We start from the raw sequence: 19386 nt of genomic DNA, 5'->3' as shown, positions 1-19386 counted from the left end.
AAAATGAAACATATCTGCTTGTATTGCTGCATTTACCACTTGGGTTTATTTAGTCCTACTCAAAACCCATTAACGTCTGATCACTGAGTAAACAGATCAGTGTAGGTTTCCCTAATGTTTCTGTTCAGATTATGGTTCACTACAGATCTTCACTTTGTTTCTGAGAACAGTTATATGCCTTTTTACTTAAAACTTTTTTAGATAGACAGAGACACATACTAGATAAATTTATCACTGTAGCGTGTCTGAAGTAAACTTTTAAAGTGTGACCTCATTTACTTTCTCAGAATCACTTGTTTTTTGTATATCCTTCCACAGTTTTGCTTGTAAAATATAAACATATTCAAATGCTTTCTTCCTGTTTACAGTATATTACAGTATATTACATATTACTGAACTCTGACCTTTTTCACTTAACAATATCTCTATATTAGGAATATGGTCTCCTTATTCTCTTTTGTACCATATCTTAGGATGTACCAATAAATGTATCCATCAGTCCCCTTAATAATGGGTATTTGGGTTATGAATCATGTTTAATTAACTGCCTTTTACATATATAATCACACACACACACACACAAATATATATCCCAGAAGAAGGATTGCTGGGGCAAAAAACTTAAGTAGTTGTAATTTTGGATAATGGATGCTAAATTGCTTTCTATATTACTTACACCAATTTATAACTCCACTGGCAATGTATAAGAAAGTTAATTTCCTTAAAGGTTTATCAAAAGCTTGTCAAAATTTGAATTTCTGCAAATCTCAACTTTTAATTTGCATTTCTATTATGAGATAAAGCATCTTTTTATGCACTTAAAGGCCATCTGTTATATGCCTATTCATATGCCTGTTATACGCCTATTCATTTTATCCATTTTTCTCTTAGTGGATGGTCTTTTTGATATCTGGAAATACTAGCGATTAGCCCTTTGTGAAATGATTTGTGATTATTGTTCAAGTTTATAATTTGTCTTTTGAAATAACCCTTGGTACTTTCTTGTCATTCAGGTTTTTTTTTTTTAATTGAACCTATCAACCTTCTTTATTATGGCTTCCAAATTTCAAATCGTAGTTAGAAAAATCTTTCCTACTCCAACTTTGTGAAAGAAAAACTGAAGAGAGATAAACTTTCTGTATAACCTTTCATAAAGCTACAGAATGAGTAGATAAGCAAAGTTAATGTCAGTATCAAAGAATGGAAAGATTTTTGTCTCTATCATTTATGTAAACCATTCTTAGAAATTCATTATAAATGTATACTACTAAATTATTAAGCAACCAAAATGACCTGGATTCATTTATTATTCATAAGTAAAAGGGGGAAACTTCACTGGGTTCACCAATGAAATATTTCTATTGGTCTTGGAAAAGGATTTTTGTTACTATGTTTCATAAAACAAACGATTTTCTGCAATATCTTTGTTTTGGTCCCATGAAGACACTCAGCGTATTGCTACATTCCTAGTAAGGAAAATTGTTCTCAAGAAAAGGTCAAGCTGAACATGAGAGCTAATTTTTTGTGTGCATACTAAAAATAAAAAATAGAATACAAACATTTTAGAAGCATCACATATTTAATGTCAAAGAATTTGAATTCAAGTACAAAAATTAAACAACACATGATTTCAACATTAAAAAACCATAACACAGTACTCAAACAACTATACAGTGAATATCAAAAACACAAATGAAGCATAACTATAAAAACCTTAAATACATTAACAGCAAAATTATAATTTATTTATATAACAAATAATTAACTAATATATTTATAGTTATTTTCAAGGACCACAATGGTAGATTGCTTTTTTCTTTAGTACTGCATAAAATTTGCATCTTAATCTTTTTGCCCTTCATTTCTTTCTACATAATAGTTAGACGCTTCTGGTTATATAACTGCTCTAATCTCTAATACATATAGTGATCCTTGGTAATCAAATTCAGTGTAACCACTGTCTGCAAGCGCTTTAATATTGTGAAATGCTATGTAGCAAAGTTATTATGCAAAAATTTAACATAAACCACTGAGTTCTACTGCCCACTCAGGAATCAAAGTATTTTAAATTTCAAAAGTTTAAAAAGAATAGTAGTTTGTTACACCATTATCAAGAGAAACCACTGAGTAACTTTTTAAACTTACAATTTTTACAAGTTTTACAACTGTGGGTTATTCTGAATTATGACTGGTTTCTTTTACTATTTTGAAATACATATTTATCACTTAAAACCAAATGTGCAAACCCGATTATAAAATAAAACAGTATTTTAATTTGCATGCTTTACAAAGTAACTTTCATATTCATGTTTACAGTATTTTCTTCAGAAGAATGAGGCCTGATTGGAGATATACAGTCGCTGTCCAACATGGCTGCCATTAGCAAGTGATATTGTTGGTGACAAGGGATAGCTTGGATAAGAATAAGGCCTTGAAGTATAAGGAAGCACGCTGGGAGTCCCAGAAGAGAGGGTAGCACTAACAGGGAAAATACTATTTATTGAGCTGCGACGGAAATTGTAGTCTGTAAATAAATATATGAACAATTATGCTCCACATCTTTATGAATATAAATTTAATTCAAAGAGATAAAGCATTAAAACTATAATCACAATTTAACATAATGTTCTAGCACTGAAAATTCTGATAATGCTGTATTGCTGGTAAAGACTGTTTCAGCATTCACTACCTGGCAAATCCTGACAGTTCTATCAGTCAATATTACATTTCTTTTACTGACAATGTTTCAGAGATCTTACTAAAATGCTTTCCTGGATATCTATTTCCTGGCTATCTATTACTTGTTTTGTCTTCTTTTTTGATCACAGAAAAAGAAAATCTCTGATTTCTCTTGCTCCACAATGAAGCTCTTTTTAAATTTGGTTCTGATGCTAAGGGTTAGTCCATGAAGGAAAAATAAAAAACAGCGAATTCATATTTGCTTTTTTAAAAACTGTATCAGGCATCAAACCAGCAAAAATATTCACCCCGGGCTGCAAAAACTGTCCAATATTTCATTATTTAAATACTAATATAAACATTTATACAACTCAACATAAAATTTAACATTAGCATCCTACTCGTACCATAAAACAATAAAATGAGTTAAATGTATTTTATAAAATAAACTTTAAGAAACCATTATCAACTTATGCTATAGAAAAATCCAAAAATTAAACCAAATTAAAATACATATATTAAAAATATTACTGTTCAACAATAAACATTCATCTTATGCATCAATAATTTCCTGCTTCATTAATTATAATGTTTATAGATGTGTGTGAATATTAAAGACCAAATTTGTAAATCCTATACTTTCCAAAAACTCAACTATGTTCTTTAGTGCAGAATAAGCCAAGGATGTGACAATACTATAAAATGAGTATTTTTTAAAGTTATGGTGTTTCTAAGAATGGACGAAAGGAATCAGGTCATGTAATGCACAGGTAAGGCTTTTTCTATATTTTCCTGTAACTATAAATGAGGCCTAAAACATGCGAGCATTAACTTAATGTTGTCATGGGACTTAATAGTTAGCCAACAGGAATGAGATCAACTGCAGAAGAATAAGCTCAAGCAACATCAGAAAGGACCTAGTTAAGAAAAAAAAATGAAAAAATAAAAATCAATTAAATATAGGTTTAATTTCTAGCATTGTAAAACTTTAATTAGAATAATTTTATCACCTTTGTATTTTTATTAATGGCACCATAAGATTAATAAAAGCAGTTTGCTCCCAGAAGACATAAATACATTAAAAGCATCCAGTTCAAAATATTTTCATTATTTTGAAATTGGATAAGCAATTATTTTGATAACAAAGTGGGATAACTCCAGGTACCACAGAATTCCTCTCTTAAAAGGGTCCACTGTGTCTGAAGGGTTACGGAGTGAGTATAAACATAAACTTTAGTGCTCCTGTAATTCAAATAACTGCTTTAAAAAAAGTTCTGGTTCTCTCCTCCTGAAGATGATTACACAAATACAGTCCAATTCTTTTTAAGCCATGTATCTCTGACACAACTAGCTCTTACAAATTTTAACAATGTAGTCACACACAACAAGATTTAGAAGAGCAGATCTTTAAATAGTTCTGTAGGTAGGAAAATGTTTTTCAAAGAAATCACTTTTACTTTGGGTTTAAACCCATTTAAGAGCTAATGCAGCCTACCATGAAATATGGATGGAAGAGCTATCTTCAGAGGAAGATTTCACAAAGATAGTCAGATTAACTGGTTAATGGCATAGTGCTTAGGTCTGAAAATATGCATTTCTGATAGCACCCTACTGTAAGCCTTTAATTTAAAAGTAAACTAATCAACTGTTGTATTCTCACATTTTTAAGGAGACTAGAATACAATAGCAAAGGTTAACATTAATGACTTTATTGACACAGGATAAATCAAGAGAAGAAAATTTTTCCCCAAATACTGTATTAGGAAACGAAAGGTTCAGATGTTTGCAAAATTTACAACTATTTCATAAAGTTGTGCAACCAATGCCACTGTCCAGAACGCTTTCATCACTCTACAAAGAAATTCTGCACCTGTTAGCAATCACTGCCCGTTCCCTCCCTCCAGCCCCAGTAACCTCTAATTCTTCTGTTTCTATAGACTTGCCTATTCTACATTTTTCATATAAATTGAACGTACAATTTATGTGGTCTTTTTAAACTGGCTTCTTGGCATAATGTTTCAAGTTTTATCCATGTTGTAGTATGTATCATAACTTCTTTCCTTTTTATATTCATTGTATGCTTGAAATATCACATTTTGTTTACCCATTCATCAGTCAATGGATGGACATTTAGGTTGTTTCCACCTTTTGGCAATTATGAATAATGCTGCTAAAAAATGTGTACAAGATTTTGTGTGGACACGTTTTCAATTCTGAGGAAATACCTAGGAAGGGAATTGTTGGTACATATGGTAACTATGTTTAGATTTGTCACGTACTACCAACTATTTTCCAAGGCAGCTTATACCATTTTAAATCCCAATAGCAATGTATATGATAATGAAGCACCTGCTATTTTGATCTATGACATACATTTCCCGTACTTTTAATACCTATTTTAAGCATTTCTTTAGATTTTTTATGGGCTATTTATTAAATTTTGTGAAAAAGTCCTCGTTTCACCATTTTATTATTTCAGTCGCTAACATTCAAATAGTCATAACTAAAATAACTCAATAACTTTCCTTCAGTGTATTTCATCTGCAAAACAAAGTTTTTTATTTTTAACAACACTGTACATTATCAGAACATAAAATGTAGATGGCTGGGTTTAAACACAGAGATAAAAAAAATTATCTGTATTAGAAAAAAGTAACATTTATCACTTATTGTTCTGTATTTTCCATCCTAGTACAGAAAATCAAAAGCTAAGTGAAAGTAGAAGAAAGAACATTCAGAACTAGAAGTTTAAAACCTATGAAACAGTTAAAAATCATTAACCATAAATTTTTAAAAGTGATACTTTTGGCTAAAACACATTAGTATTATCAAATTCACTGGTATTTTTATCTTATTACTTTCCCTATTACAATAATATTTCAAAAAAATTTAAAAAGGTATTTCTGTCTTCTACTTAATTTTTCCTATCAGGCAACTGACAGCAAAGGACAAGAAGTACACATGAAGTGATGAACATTTTTTTCTAAGACTAGGCCCACAAAGTAGCTGAGGTCAGTATTTATGTTTTAAGATGATTTATAAGAGGCTTTGAGTATATGAATCTTAGTAATAGATGGCTAAATAAGAATGTTATTGTCTGTAATTGCTTCTTTATAAAGTTCTAGTGCTTTATTCTCCATTTTTACTAGAGTAATGATATTTTTCAGATTCAATTATTTTGGGGAAAAGCATCTGCTTGTTTTTAATTAAATTATTTTTAATATTTATAGTATATTGTCCATATTATTTGAAGAGTTATTTGGGTTTTATATTTTTTACTACAAAATTTTAATAGTATGTAACAATTATAAATATGTCAGAAAGTTGTACTTTTATTTTTAATATATTACAGCTATTTCATTCTAAATTATCTGAAGATCATAATTTAAACCTTCTAAAACAAGGATATGAAATTCTAGAAAATGCAAACTAATCTAGTGACAGCAATCAGATTAGTGGTTGCTTGGGAACGAGGATAGGAGGAGAAATAGATTACATTAGGGGTGATGAAATATTTGTTTTCTTGATTGTGGTATCATTTCACAGATGAACACATAAGCCAAAATTGGCCAAAGTGTACACTTTAAATATGGGTATTTTATGTATTTTTATTATACCTCAATATAATTATAAGTAAACCTAAGTAAGTGTTTCTTTGAATTAGTTTCAATATTTCCCAAACTACAGCCTATGCAATTGAAGTACCTCGAAATGAGAAAAACTTTGCCAAAAAAATCTTGAGAAAAATTTAGGAAAGATGAGGGTAACAGTTAAACAGGTTGCTACTACAATTATTCTATATGCTAAAATGCATTATGATTTCCCAAGAGCAGTATATCATAGTTTTTCTCAAACCTGTTTGACCTTAGAAAATGTTATTCCACTGAACAACTTTATAAATAAGTTTGGGAAGAACTTTTAATGGGAATAATATATAATAGGAAAACTTCAAAAACAAAACAGAAAAATTACAAACATAAATGCCTTCAGAGGTCAAAATGTAACAAACAAAAAGAGAACTCAAAGAGAACCAATAGGTATCTAGCTATACTCCACCAAACAAACCATTACCCAGAGCTTCCAGTCTGTTACCTTTGTATTAAGAGATTAATTATCTCAAATTCATTTTAATGCTAGTTTCTAAACCACTCAGAAAGAGAGTAATACAACAGCAGCCTATAAGAGGGAAAATTATGATCTGACCTACAGCAATCCAGGCTTCAGTACAACTCACTAGAAACACTAGGCAAAAGCAAAGAGAAGATAAAAGCCTTAGAAAAGGTAACTCTTTTCAAGTTTCATTTCTATCTAATATCTAAAATTAGTCCTCATAAACCAAAATTTCAAATATAAAAATTCATAGAAAAAAGTAGTTCTAAGAATAGCAACACATATTTGAATTTTTATGCTAAGATTAAGATCTATAAAAATAAACTTATAACTCTGAAGCATAACAGATATATTTCTTTCTATCTGCAAAACGAGTTTTACTAATAAAAGTTAATATTTGTTGAGTACTAAGTGCCAAAAATAACGATACATGATTGGCACTATTTAAATCTTATGAGATGAGTATTCTTATTTTCCTCTTTAACGACAAACTAATGGATGCCCAGAAAGGTAAAATAACTTATTCAAGAACACAGAACTAGTACATGGATTGCTACCCAGCGAACCACAACACTCTTTTTGCCTCTACATGTAAAAAGGAGTTTGGATAGTAATAATCTTTATTCAAACTATAAGCTACCTTTAACTTCCTGCTAAAACTTATCCTTCTCAGTACCATGTTGAAAAAACTAACAGTGAATACTCATAAACATAACTTTTATTCTACATTGTATCAACAATAATTTTGGATTAATAAACTTGAAAAAAATGAGAGTTCCATTTTCAGGTACGTTTGAGAAATGCTGGATAATCTACACATAATATACTCACTCTAACTACATCTACCATAAAACAATGTTTATCATCTTGGTGATTTAAAAGTTTTAGAAGATATAAAATATGGAAATCAGTTAAACTTTTTAAAACTTAATCAATCTATAATTAACAAAAGTATAATAATCAAAATATTTCACAAGGTTTTATTGGACAATTTTAATTATTTCTCCTTATAACTATAAGAATAATTTAAAACTGGCTTTCTGAAAACTAAATTATCACTTAATATTCCTAAGAGACTTTTTCTTACCTGTTTATTTTCTCCAAATTCTTCTACATAGGTCCAGGCTGAAGAGATTGTGTTCCCTGTCTGTAAGCAGTGAAGACAGAAAAGAATTGAGTCTTTAGACTGATGTTATCCCTATCTTGGAAGTGCATGGAATCCTTGATAACTTTAGTTAAAAACCTTTTGACCAGTAAACAGGAAAATAAATATAAAGAAAAGGAAACAAGTGACAAATAGTTATCATTTCTGAAGTTCTGCAAAGATGAACAAAGAGAACAGTATTTTGCTATTTGAATGAAAATTATGAGTTAATACATTATCAGAAAAAAAACATGTGTTTCTATACAAAATTAAGTCCTTCTTAGCTGGTGTTTCCAAGAAGTACTACTCTACTAAGAAAGAAAGAATTTTAAAAGCAAATGAAATTACTCAGTTTCTGATAAGCAGATAGCCAAAGGATCTAAGTTAATTTGAAAAATATCAATATCCTTTCCTTCTGTCTTAAAAAGAGATAGATGGCCAAAATAACACTAAGCTTAAACAACATTTTGCTTATAACAACTAAACTTCATCTATTTGAAGCCTTATTTAACCATATGTAGTACAACTGTGGACATTCATCCATTTTAGTGGTTATCTCTTTAAAGCTTTATGTGCCTTAAAGCTTTCTGGTAGAAATGTATATCCAACTCTATGCTAAGAAATTGTGTACAGAAGTATGAACAAATGAAAAATGTTTGATCACCCACATAAAACTGTAGGTTTTTAAATAGCCATCTTAAAGATAATTCAGTAGAAAAAAGTCACAATATTTTCTGATTTTTACATGACCAACTAAGTGACTAATCAACCCTCCCAGTGAGAACTAGAAAATGTAGACATTAAAAGCAAAATTATCCATCTGAAAGCACTGAGAATGACCAAGACGGTGAAGAATTATGAAATCCTGGACAAGAAGTAAATTCAGAGAGGTATGCACAACTTTTGGAGGTGTGTTTCCCTAGAAGGACTGGCAAATTCTGAAGAGAGATCTGAGAGGCAAAGGGAAGATGACAAGAGACAGACATATTTCTGAGGACAGGAAGACAAAAAAATGAGCTGCAGAGCTTCTGATGACTTATGCCTCGAACCTTGAATAAAATTGAACCAGAAGTAGATTGACTTTAATGGAGACTAAATTCAACTTCAAATCTTCTCAATCCCTGCCTAAATTAAGGCAATAAGGGATGGTCAGTCACTTGGTCACCTTTATGTAGCAAAAATAAATCCTGTCTAAATAAAAATAACAGCATGCTATCTTTCAAATTATCTGTACTTTTTTTCATCTACACTATCTGGCATTCAATAAAAAATAAAGTCATACACAGCCATTTCAATGGGAAAATATATTTGCAAGCAATGCCTCTGTAAGGGCCTAATATCCAAAATATATGAAGAACTCATACAACTCAATAACAACAAAAAAACGAATGATCCAATCAAAAAATATGCAGAGAACATGAACAACTCTTCTCCCTAAAGGACATACAAATGGCTAACAAATATTTGAAAAGATGCTCAAAATCACTAGCTATTAGGGAAATGCAAATCAAAACCACAATGAGATACCATCTCACACCTGTTAGAATAGCTATAATCAACAGTACAAGTAATAACAAATGCTGGAGAGGATGCAGAGAAAAAGGAACCCTCATATACTGCTGATGGGACTGCAAACTGGTAGAGTCACTATGATAAAGAGTACAGAGGTTCCTCAGAAAACTAAGAATTGGTCTATCATATGATTCAGAAATCCCTGTACTGGGTATTTAGCCCAAAGACTTGAAAACCCATACCAAAAAGATATTTGCACACCAATGTTCATAGTGGCATTATTCACAGTGGCCAGGATATGGAAGCAACCCAAATGTCCTACGATAGGTGATTGGCTAAAGAAGCTGTGGTACATATTTACAATGGAATATTACTCAGCCATAAGAAGAGATAAAATACTGCCATTTGCAACAACATGAACAGACCTCAAGTAATCATGCTAAGAGAAATAAGTCAGACAGAAAAAGTTGAAAATCACATGATATCACTTATATGTGGGATATAAACCTAAAAACAACAAATAAACAAGACAAAGAGAGACTCGTGGACATGGACTACCAGGGAGTAGGGGAAGGGGAAGGTGGGAGTGAGGCAGACAGGGTAAAAGGGGTCAAACATATGGTAACTGAAGGAAACTGGACTTTGGGTGGTAAACACAATAGAACATATAGATTTCGAATTATAATGTGCACCTGAAAATTATATAATTGTATTAATCAATGTTACCCCAATAAACTTAATTTAAATAAAGAAAATCATACAAAGAGATAAAACAATGTGACCTAAAACCAACAATAACAAGTCAATAGTAACAAATCTACAAAAAAGTTTACATAAAGTTTTCAGAACTTGATATTAAAATAACTATACCTCATGTACTCAAGGAAATAAAAGACAAGACTGAAAGTTTTGAAGGAAACATGAAAATTATTTTTAAGAGTCAAATGAAACTCCAGAATTGAGAAATAAATGCAAATCGTTTCATCAGCATGTTAGACACAGATGAAAAAAATTCATCAAAAGATAGGTCTGAAGAAAATATGCAGACTAAACATACAAAAGAATAAGAAATGCAGAAAGAATAAAATAGATATAGGAGATATAGTATAAAGGTCAAACATATGTGTAACTGGAATACCATACAGAAAGGAGATAAGCGGCACAAAAGCAATATCTGAAAACAGAATAACTTAGAACTTTCAAAAACATTGATCCACATATTTTAGAAGTAGTTAAAGTCCCAATTAAGATAAAGACTAAGAAAACTATGTATAAGTCCATCACACTAACACTTCTGAAAGTCACATATAAAGAGGAAATACTAAAAGCAGCAAAGGGGGGGAAAAGTTTACATTCAAAGGAGTAATGAGTAAATTATATCTGACTTCTCAAAAGAAACAACACAAGCCAGAGACAGTGAGTGGAATTATAACCTCAAAAAAAAAAAAAAAACTGCTTTCTAGAAAAATACCCTTTCAAAAGACATATTCAAGCACATTAAACTGAGGTAGTCTGTCAAAAGCATATCCACACCAAAGAAAATACAAATGAACGTTCTTTGGTCAGAATAAACAATAACAGTGGATGGAAGCTTGGGAAAGAGGAAATAAAAAGAAAAGAAAATAATAAATATGTAAATGGTAAATGAAGATAAATTTATGTTAACTAAAATCTTATCATTAGGTATGTGAGATTAAAAATATAGGTTTAAAATATATGGAAATACCAAGACATTATGTAAAATGAAAGAAGAAATAAGAGAACCTAAAGTGTACTAAGGTCCTTGAATTGTCTGGAATGTGATAAAAAGATTAAATAATATTAGGCTTCAATAAGTTAAGAATCCATGCTGGAGTCTACAGTATAATCACTAAATAGTGAAGAATTTGTGACTATCACAGCTCAAAGAAGGAGAGGAGAAAAAAAGGCAAAGAAATAATCTATCAAAAGGCAAGAAAAGAGAAAAGGGAAAATAGAACAAAGAATTAAAAGCAAATAGGAAGATAAGTGACTTAATTACATGCATATCAATAAGTACACTAATGCAAGCTGACCAAGCACTTAGACAGACTTTCAATAAAAACAAACAGCAGCAGCAACAACAAAAAAACCAACTACATATTGCACTCATCTTAAGGCCAAGATAAGGGAAAAATAAAAGTTAAAAAACAGAAAATATATAACATGAAAACTCTAACCAAAAGAAAGCATATGTTAATATCAAAGGAAGTACAATTTAAGGCAGGAATGCGTGATATAGATAGAATGACACAGTATAATGATAAAAGGTACACTTAACCAGAAAAATAGTTCTAGATTTCTATGCACCTAATACGTAACCTCAAAATACATAAAGTGAAAATTGACAAACCAAAAAGAGGAAAATACAAATCTATAATCATTGTGGATGATTTTCATAACCATCTCACAGTAAGCACTAGAATAAACAGACAAAAAAAATCATGAATAAATTTAAATATGATTAACAAACCTGGACTAATTGAGATATATGTGAGATATATATGTGTGTGTGTGTATACATGCATGCATGCATATATATATATATATATATATATATATATATATGCATTTGAGTTCAACTGTATGCCCAAAAAGATATATTGAAATCCTGACCCCTAGTACCTCAGAATGTGATCTTATTTGGAAATAGGGTCATTGTAAATGTAATTAGTTAATATAAGGTCATACTGGAGTAGGGTGGACCCTTAATCTAATGATTGGTATCCTTATAAGAATAAAAAAACACAGAGAGACATAGACCATGTGAAGACACACAGGGTTAAGATGACCATGTTACAACAGAGGCAGACACTGGAGTAATGCATCTATATGCCAATGAATTCAAGGACTTCTGGCAAACACCAGAAGCTAAAAGAAGGAAATTCTCCCCTACCAACACCTTATGATCATGCCAACACCTTAAATTCTTACTTCTAGCCTCCAGAACTGAGGGAGAATAAATTTCTGTTGCTTAAGCCACCCAGATTGTGGAACTTTACCACAGCAACCCTAACAAACTAATACACTGCAATTAACCACTTCAAACAAATTCTTTTTAAGCAGCCATTGAATATTTACTTTGATAACTTAAAAAAAGCAAAGGACTAAAATGATACGTATTTTCTGATTGCAGTAAAATAAAAACCAAAAATACAACTACAAAAATCTCCGCAGGTTTTGAAATTTATACTCATGTTCAAGAATAAATCGAAACATTCTGAAATAAGTAATAAAATTTTTTTCAAAATGTGTGTCATGTAGCTGTAACCATATATATTTAAGAGGCAAATATGTGGCCTACAAATGTATATATTGCAATAAAAAGCTGAAATCTCTAAGATGTCTTCATAAATGATATTCCACAGTCAAAATATAACACCAATCTTATACAATCTCTTCCACGGAACAGTAAAAGAGAACTTCTCAACTGTTTTTAATGAAGAAATGTACCAATCTCACTAATGAACACAGATGTAAAAGTCCTAAAAAATAAATCAAAAACTAAATTTAACAATAAATTAAAAAGACAATGTATTATGATCAAAATGAATTGAATTCAGAAATACAAGGCTGATGTCACATTCAAATACCAATCAATGCAATTCACCACATTAAACAAATAACAGACAAAATGATATAATTAAATAGATGCAGAAGAGCATTTGATAAAACTCATCACCCATCCCTGATTTAAAACAAAAACAAACTAGGAATAGAAGAGAATATCCTTAATATGATAAACAGCTTCTAAAATAAAAGCTACAACAAAACATACCTTAATGGAGAAATACTGAAAGTTTACAAGGATGCTTTTTATCATCATTTGTATTCAATGCTGGACAAGTGGTTCTAGCTAGTGCAATAAGGCAAGGAAAAAAGTATAAAGACAGAAAAGAAGAAAAAAGCTCATTATATGCAGTTGACATGACTGTGTATGAGAAAACTTTAAATAGAATCAAACCATTAGAATCAGCTTTATTCAATATACAAAAAATATATTTATATAAACAGGAACAATGAGAAATTGACATTAAAAGGCACCTTTTTCCTATGGCATTGAAAAACATTAAATACCTACAAGTAAATCTAATGAAAGAGGCAAGAGATATTTACACAGTAAACTACTGAACTGCTGAATGTTTAGAGAAATTAAAGAAAGCCTAAATAAATGGAGAGATCGATATTGTTCATGAATCAGAAGCCTCAGTATTATAAAAATATTAGTTCTTTGCAAATTGATGTACAGAGTCAATTTGATTCCGATCAAATTCCCAGGAGGATTTTCTTGCAATAAATTCACAATCTGATTCTAAAATTCATATGGAAATATAAGGGCTGAGAAGAGCCAAGATAACTGTAAATAAGGGGGAAAAAGTAAAAAGATATTCTCTACCAAATATTAAGACTTTTCATAAAGTTAAATAATTAAGACAATGTAGTAAAATAGATCAATGCAATAGAACAGAGATTCCAGAATGAGGTGTGTATGTGTATAGAGGTGTGTGTGTGTATATGTATACACACACATATACATACCTGATTTATGCTAACGGTGGCACTGCAGTATCATTCCTTTAAAAAAGCACTGATTGTTAATAAATATATTCTGAGAAATTATTTCAAAAGGGATTGTTCAGTTATCAAGACACAAGAAAGAGTCTAGGGAAAAGAAAAGGTGTGTTGAAAAGTCAATATAATCTTCTAAACTTCAATGATCAGAGACAAAATCTTGTTTCCTCTAAAACTGGAATTATAAGATGTGTTATATTTAGTCTTCTATTATGTAAGAATAAAAGTCAAAAGAAAGATAAACTAGGTAAAATTCTCACTAATTAGAATGCTAATTTTTATTATATTCATTAAGAAATAGCATTGTAGATATATGACTTGGTCTATAAAGATGTGACGAAAAGTTTTAAAAGTTATTTAAACTAATTGTGTATATAGCATATTCTGTATCTTTGAAGACTGTACTAGTTTTCAGTTTGAAGAACAATTCCATGTAAACTTTAAAGTAACTGGTATGAAAGACGAAAAACTATTTTTAAGACTCTCAGATATGTCACACTACTATTTCTTCTTTTGAAAACAAAAAATAACTGAACGCACAGAATTCCAGTACATTCCAAATAAGAAGTTATCTTAGCATCTTGAAGTTGCAGGGCTTTTGAGGAAACTAATTTTAAAGGAAGAATGCTATCTTCTCAGTCTATACCTGTGTAGAAGAATGATGAAGAAAAGCAATGCTAGCATAAACTAAGTTTAGAAATAACATACAATAAGCTAAATTTTCCATTTGTGAAGTCTTGAAAAATATTATATACATGGCACTAAATATAACTGTGGCTTATGTAATGAACTTAAGAAGTTCAATAAAATTATAAAATTATACATAATATGATCCATTTTATTCTATATTCCTTTTCTATATTCCTTTATTCTATAATCTCCTTTTCTTCCACTATTCAAATTTCATTTATATATACACACATATAATACATATTCAATATAAAATGATTCATGACTCAGTCTGTATTCAAAGGTTTCTCTATTTTGAAACACTCATTTCACCAGCATTTTAAAAGCTGTATTTCTAATACGTAAAATCCTATTAACCACCATTCATAATTTAATTGTTCTGTATCTGTACGCCCAACTCCATATCTAACATATTCCTTTTCTGACTTGTTCTTTCTGCTCAAGCACAGCCAAAATTTATCTTTTCTCAGAATCTTTCTTTTAACCTTACAGCAATAATTAATCACTTTCAAGTATATGAAAAGTACCACACACTGAGTACTAGAGGAGAGAGTATTGACCTATACAATGGAGGACATAGTAACAATGATAAAAATATATATATATACACAAAGTCCCTTGGCTTTATAAACCTGATGGATCAAAAATTTTATAACAGTAAATAAACAGTAATATAAAAATCACTAAACTGTTGACTAATATGATAAGAAAAAAGTCATCAGTTACTATGTCCAATAAAAGCCTAATATAAGAGACTAAGTAGACAAGAGTAAGTAGAATATTCCAAGCGGAGTGAGCAGAACTAGGAAAAGCCTGGAAGTACCAATGAGCATGACATCTTCTTCAGATGATCAAAGCAAGAGCTATTTCTATATGATTGGGTAAGATGGGGCCAAACAATAGAGCATTCTGAACAGGAGAATGAGAGTTCAGAGGACTTGATTACACTACAATAGCAATCCACTGTAAGTAAAGGTCAACATAAATATCTATTGTACAAAAGAAGCTGGAATTGTATCTTAGTTTACATTTTTTATTTATTCAAATTTATTTATTCAAATGTCAATCCCTTGAATTAACCTGTGTATAAAAATCAAGCTATACTATTTAAACACATAACAAAAGAGAGGTTTCAGAGTACGTTCACCAAATTAACAGGCTATACAATTACAACAGGTGGATGTTTTCTAATGACTGCATTCCTATATACTTTTAAACCAAAGTTATAGATACAATTATAGTAGAAATCATTATCAGTGGTATATCTTATATTTACTGAATCGAAGCAATGCATAAAGGTATATAGCTAGCCACATGAATCATTTTTATAAAATATGTACTGTGTATATAAAAATTCACATACAGGCCATTTTTATAGCTTAAATGTCACTTGCCATGATATAATGGCACACGTGTAACTAATGTATCTTTAACCAAATATGAATTTAAGGAGCAAGAAAAACCAAGTAGTTATTAATAGTCTGGTGATTTAAAGCTTCCAATTATGGAGGCAATAGTTTTTTATTCTGTTTTCTTTTGTTTTAAATCCCTAGAGAGAAGCATACCATTCTTGGAGGTGATGCACTACCGGGTCTTAGATAGAGGATGTATTATCTAGGATAGATTATATATTCAAAATTAACTAGTAAGTAGTAGATACTATATTCAACCTTAACCAAAAAGCCTAGAAGCAACTGACACTGTATAATTTTAAAGTGGTTAAAAGCACATATGATGATTTGAAAAAGTTCACCACAGTAAAACCAATCTTCAAAACATCTTCTGTCTCCATTTACTAGCCCTTATATAATTCACTAAATTATATTGCAATAGCATAGGCAATTATTTTCTACTAAATATTAAAGAGGAAGCAAAAATAAAGACATGATATGCTGAAGACCATCTGGAGCTTCTCACAGATTTTACTGATTCTAAACCCCAAAAAATAAGTAAGCCAAGGTGGGCGGGGGAGGGGGTCGAGAGGGGGAGACAGGAATCAATATAACATTGAAATTCCTTTTAAAGGCAGGTTAAGAAATACATTTAGGCGACACCATGTGGCAAAATTACGAATTGTTGCTGACATCTAAGAATGGGACACATAGGCAACATTTACAGTAGTATTTATTCAAGCAAGGTAATTTTATAAATGGTTATTTTCTAAAATATTAAATGATAAAATCATGTTAAATTTATAAATTAATAAAGTAACAGCTACTGTTAAAACTAGTGTACTAGAATAAGTATTTTAGGAATGTATTAACCAAAGATACTAAGAAATTATAGGATAGAGGATCAAGCATTATTAAACAAATGTATAAAGTAAATGAAATCACATGATCACTTTAATCAGTTAATGACATAACTATGGAACAAATATTGGTCAGACGATATGTTTTAATACACATCATTTTCCTAGATCTTGTTACAAAAAGAAAACTAATTTCTAAACTTTTAAATAATTAAGATTTGTTTTATAAAATCTTGGTTTTAATTATAATTTTTAATTATAATTAATAACTCAGATAAGGAAATAACCAAAAAGCAAGTACTTGTCATCATGCAAATGATAAATTTTTCATTTTTTTAACCCAGTTATTCTGTTGTAGACAGATATTAAGCTTTGAAATGTATAAAAGGAATATTAAACTGATAAAGAGTTAATTCTTGCAAAAGCAGCTCTTAATTTTAAACTATTTAAACTTAAGTACCTATCTTGGTTGATATAAAAAATTTCAAGTATTATTTTGGTCCATCAGATTTTGACCATATTTTAAACAAAACCATAAGAGCAGCTTTAGAAGTCCAAGAAAGCCCTCATATTTTAGATTAAAAGCACTGAGATCCACGAAGGATAATAAATGATTAGTTTGCCATTCTAAGGTCACAGTTTGTTGGTGGCGGAGACTACAGGTTCTTGTACTTTTACTTGATTACTCATTACTGTACTAAGCTACTTCTCTCACAGTGCTAACTCCATAATTATTATGATCTATTAATACAAGTGTTATTAAGATAAGAATTATGAGAAATATCACATTATGGTCTTTCAGGAAAAAACAGCTGTTTCAAGAGGAATAGAAATATGTTTTCATAAATACTGGGCCCTCACAGAGGGTCAAAGACATAGTTGAGTTAATGGAATTTTTCTCTCACCACGTGATCATATGAAAACAAATTAATGTATAAAATGTTAATGCCGATTCTACTTATTTATCTAAGTGAATCTGAAAGCAAATTCAGCAAATTTTGGTTCTTTAAAATACCAGTTTGAAATGGTATCATCAAAGTTAGATCTGTAATTAAAATTGAAAAGGAAAGAAAAACTTTCTAAAAGTATTATTTTTCCTCTATTTAGTTAAATTTTTCATTATGATATCACTAGTATATTGTACCTAGCTTAAGTGTCTCCTAAAATTATCTCTTAAGTTAAAAAAAAAAAACCTGAAGGTTTCTCTTTGTTTCAAAGCAATTTATTAGCAAACTTTTTAAATCGAAATTTGATTTTTGCACTTGCGCCCATCAATCTGGAAATACCTCATAAGAAAAAAAGCAACTTCTTTTTCACATTAAAACTTCTCAGAATAGTATACCTTCACCCAGTTGTGTCTTCGGTTTCATAACTTTCAACCATGTTTTAAGTGCTAACAAATCAAAACTTAAATTTTAAAGAGACAGCAAACAATGGCTATCGAGCTTAAAATATGTGTACTAAATATTTTACCACTCAATCACCAGAAAAAAGTCAAATATTCTAATGATGTATGTCATTACATAATCAAATATGAGAAGCAATATTCAAGTCAGCCACACAAATGAATACTCAAAACAGAAAGTGCAGAAGATATTAAAACGATGAAATTCACACATAAAATAGTTCACACAAATCCGAATAGATTCATCTAGAAAAAAATTATTTGCTCAGAGGAAAAGTCATGTCAACATAGTTGTACCGAAAAAAGAAAAATACCTGCAAAGTTTCACATAGCAGAACTGATGAAATTTCAATTAACTAAAAATTACTTCCTTTCAATTTCTAATTCTTAAAATCTGACTGAAATCACAAACAAACAAACAAAAAATACTGTACAGTAGTACTGTTTGCCATTAACCCACCACCATGCTGTTTTTCTAATAAGTATCTGGTTATGCTGTGTCTATTTCTGGCCACAAACTCTCCTCAAGATTAACAACTGAGACCAAGTGGGAGACATGCCCTTCCTCTGTACTCCCAAAACAGCCTATGCATAGAGTTTTGTGTCTCTGCCTTCTTCAGCAGACTCTGTAAGAGCTCCTCAATGCTTAAGAAAGTATAGTTAGCACATAAGAGGTATTCAAAAAAAATCTGTTCTTTAATTAAACTTCATTAGTCATGGCCAAAACAACAGAAAGCTGATGAAATTAAAACAAAGGCACAAGGTGGTTGGCGACAGAGATTCTTCACCCGTTTTAAAGCATTAGGTGGTCATACAAGCAAAAAAAAAAAAAAAAAAAAAAAAAACTGTCACTTCATTATGTTTATTATATAAATGTAAGAAACAAGAAATGCCTTCTCTATAAGTAATTGTTAATAAATTATTAATCAAGGTGAATTATCAACACACACTGAGGCTACCTCCCTCTTTCCAGTATGTATTCTCCAGGACTTTCTTCTTCAAAAC

At 30.3% G+C, this 19386-nt stretch overlaps 1 protein-coding gene across 8 annotated transcripts in view; it reads right to left on the bottom strand.

Moving 5' to 3' along the window:
• Positions 1–1560: 1560 nt before the first annotated feature.
• The window catches only part of RBM46 (RNA binding motif protein 46), a 33450-nt gene continuing 15624 nt past the window's right edge, over positions 1561–19386 (bottom strand). For 3 of the 8 annotated variants that reach the window (XM_016138645.2, XM_016138644.2, XM_016138643.2), the window contains one exon: positions 1800–2524. In XM_016138645.2, the coding sequence (XP_015994131.1) occupies positions 2325–2524 (200 nt within the window). In that variant the 3' untranslated portion in view covers positions 1800–2324. Of the gene's footprint in view, positions 3597–7876; positions 7937–14092; positions 14126–19386 lie in introns of those variants that run through there. The other 5 variants (XM_016138650.2, XM_016138648.1, XM_016138647.1 and 2 more) reach the window with 5 other exon arrangements.

The sequence above is a fragment of the Rousettus aegyptiacus genome, unplaced genomic scaffold, assembly GCF_014176215.1.
Source record: "Rousettus aegyptiacus isolate mRouAeg1 unplaced genomic scaffold, mRouAeg1.p scaffold_m13_p_16, whole genome shotgun sequence".
NCBI lineage: Eukaryota > Metazoa > Chordata > Mammalia > Chiroptera > Pteropodidae > Rousettus > Rousettus aegyptiacus.
This window is presented reverse-complemented; position numbering and strand designations above follow the sequence as displayed.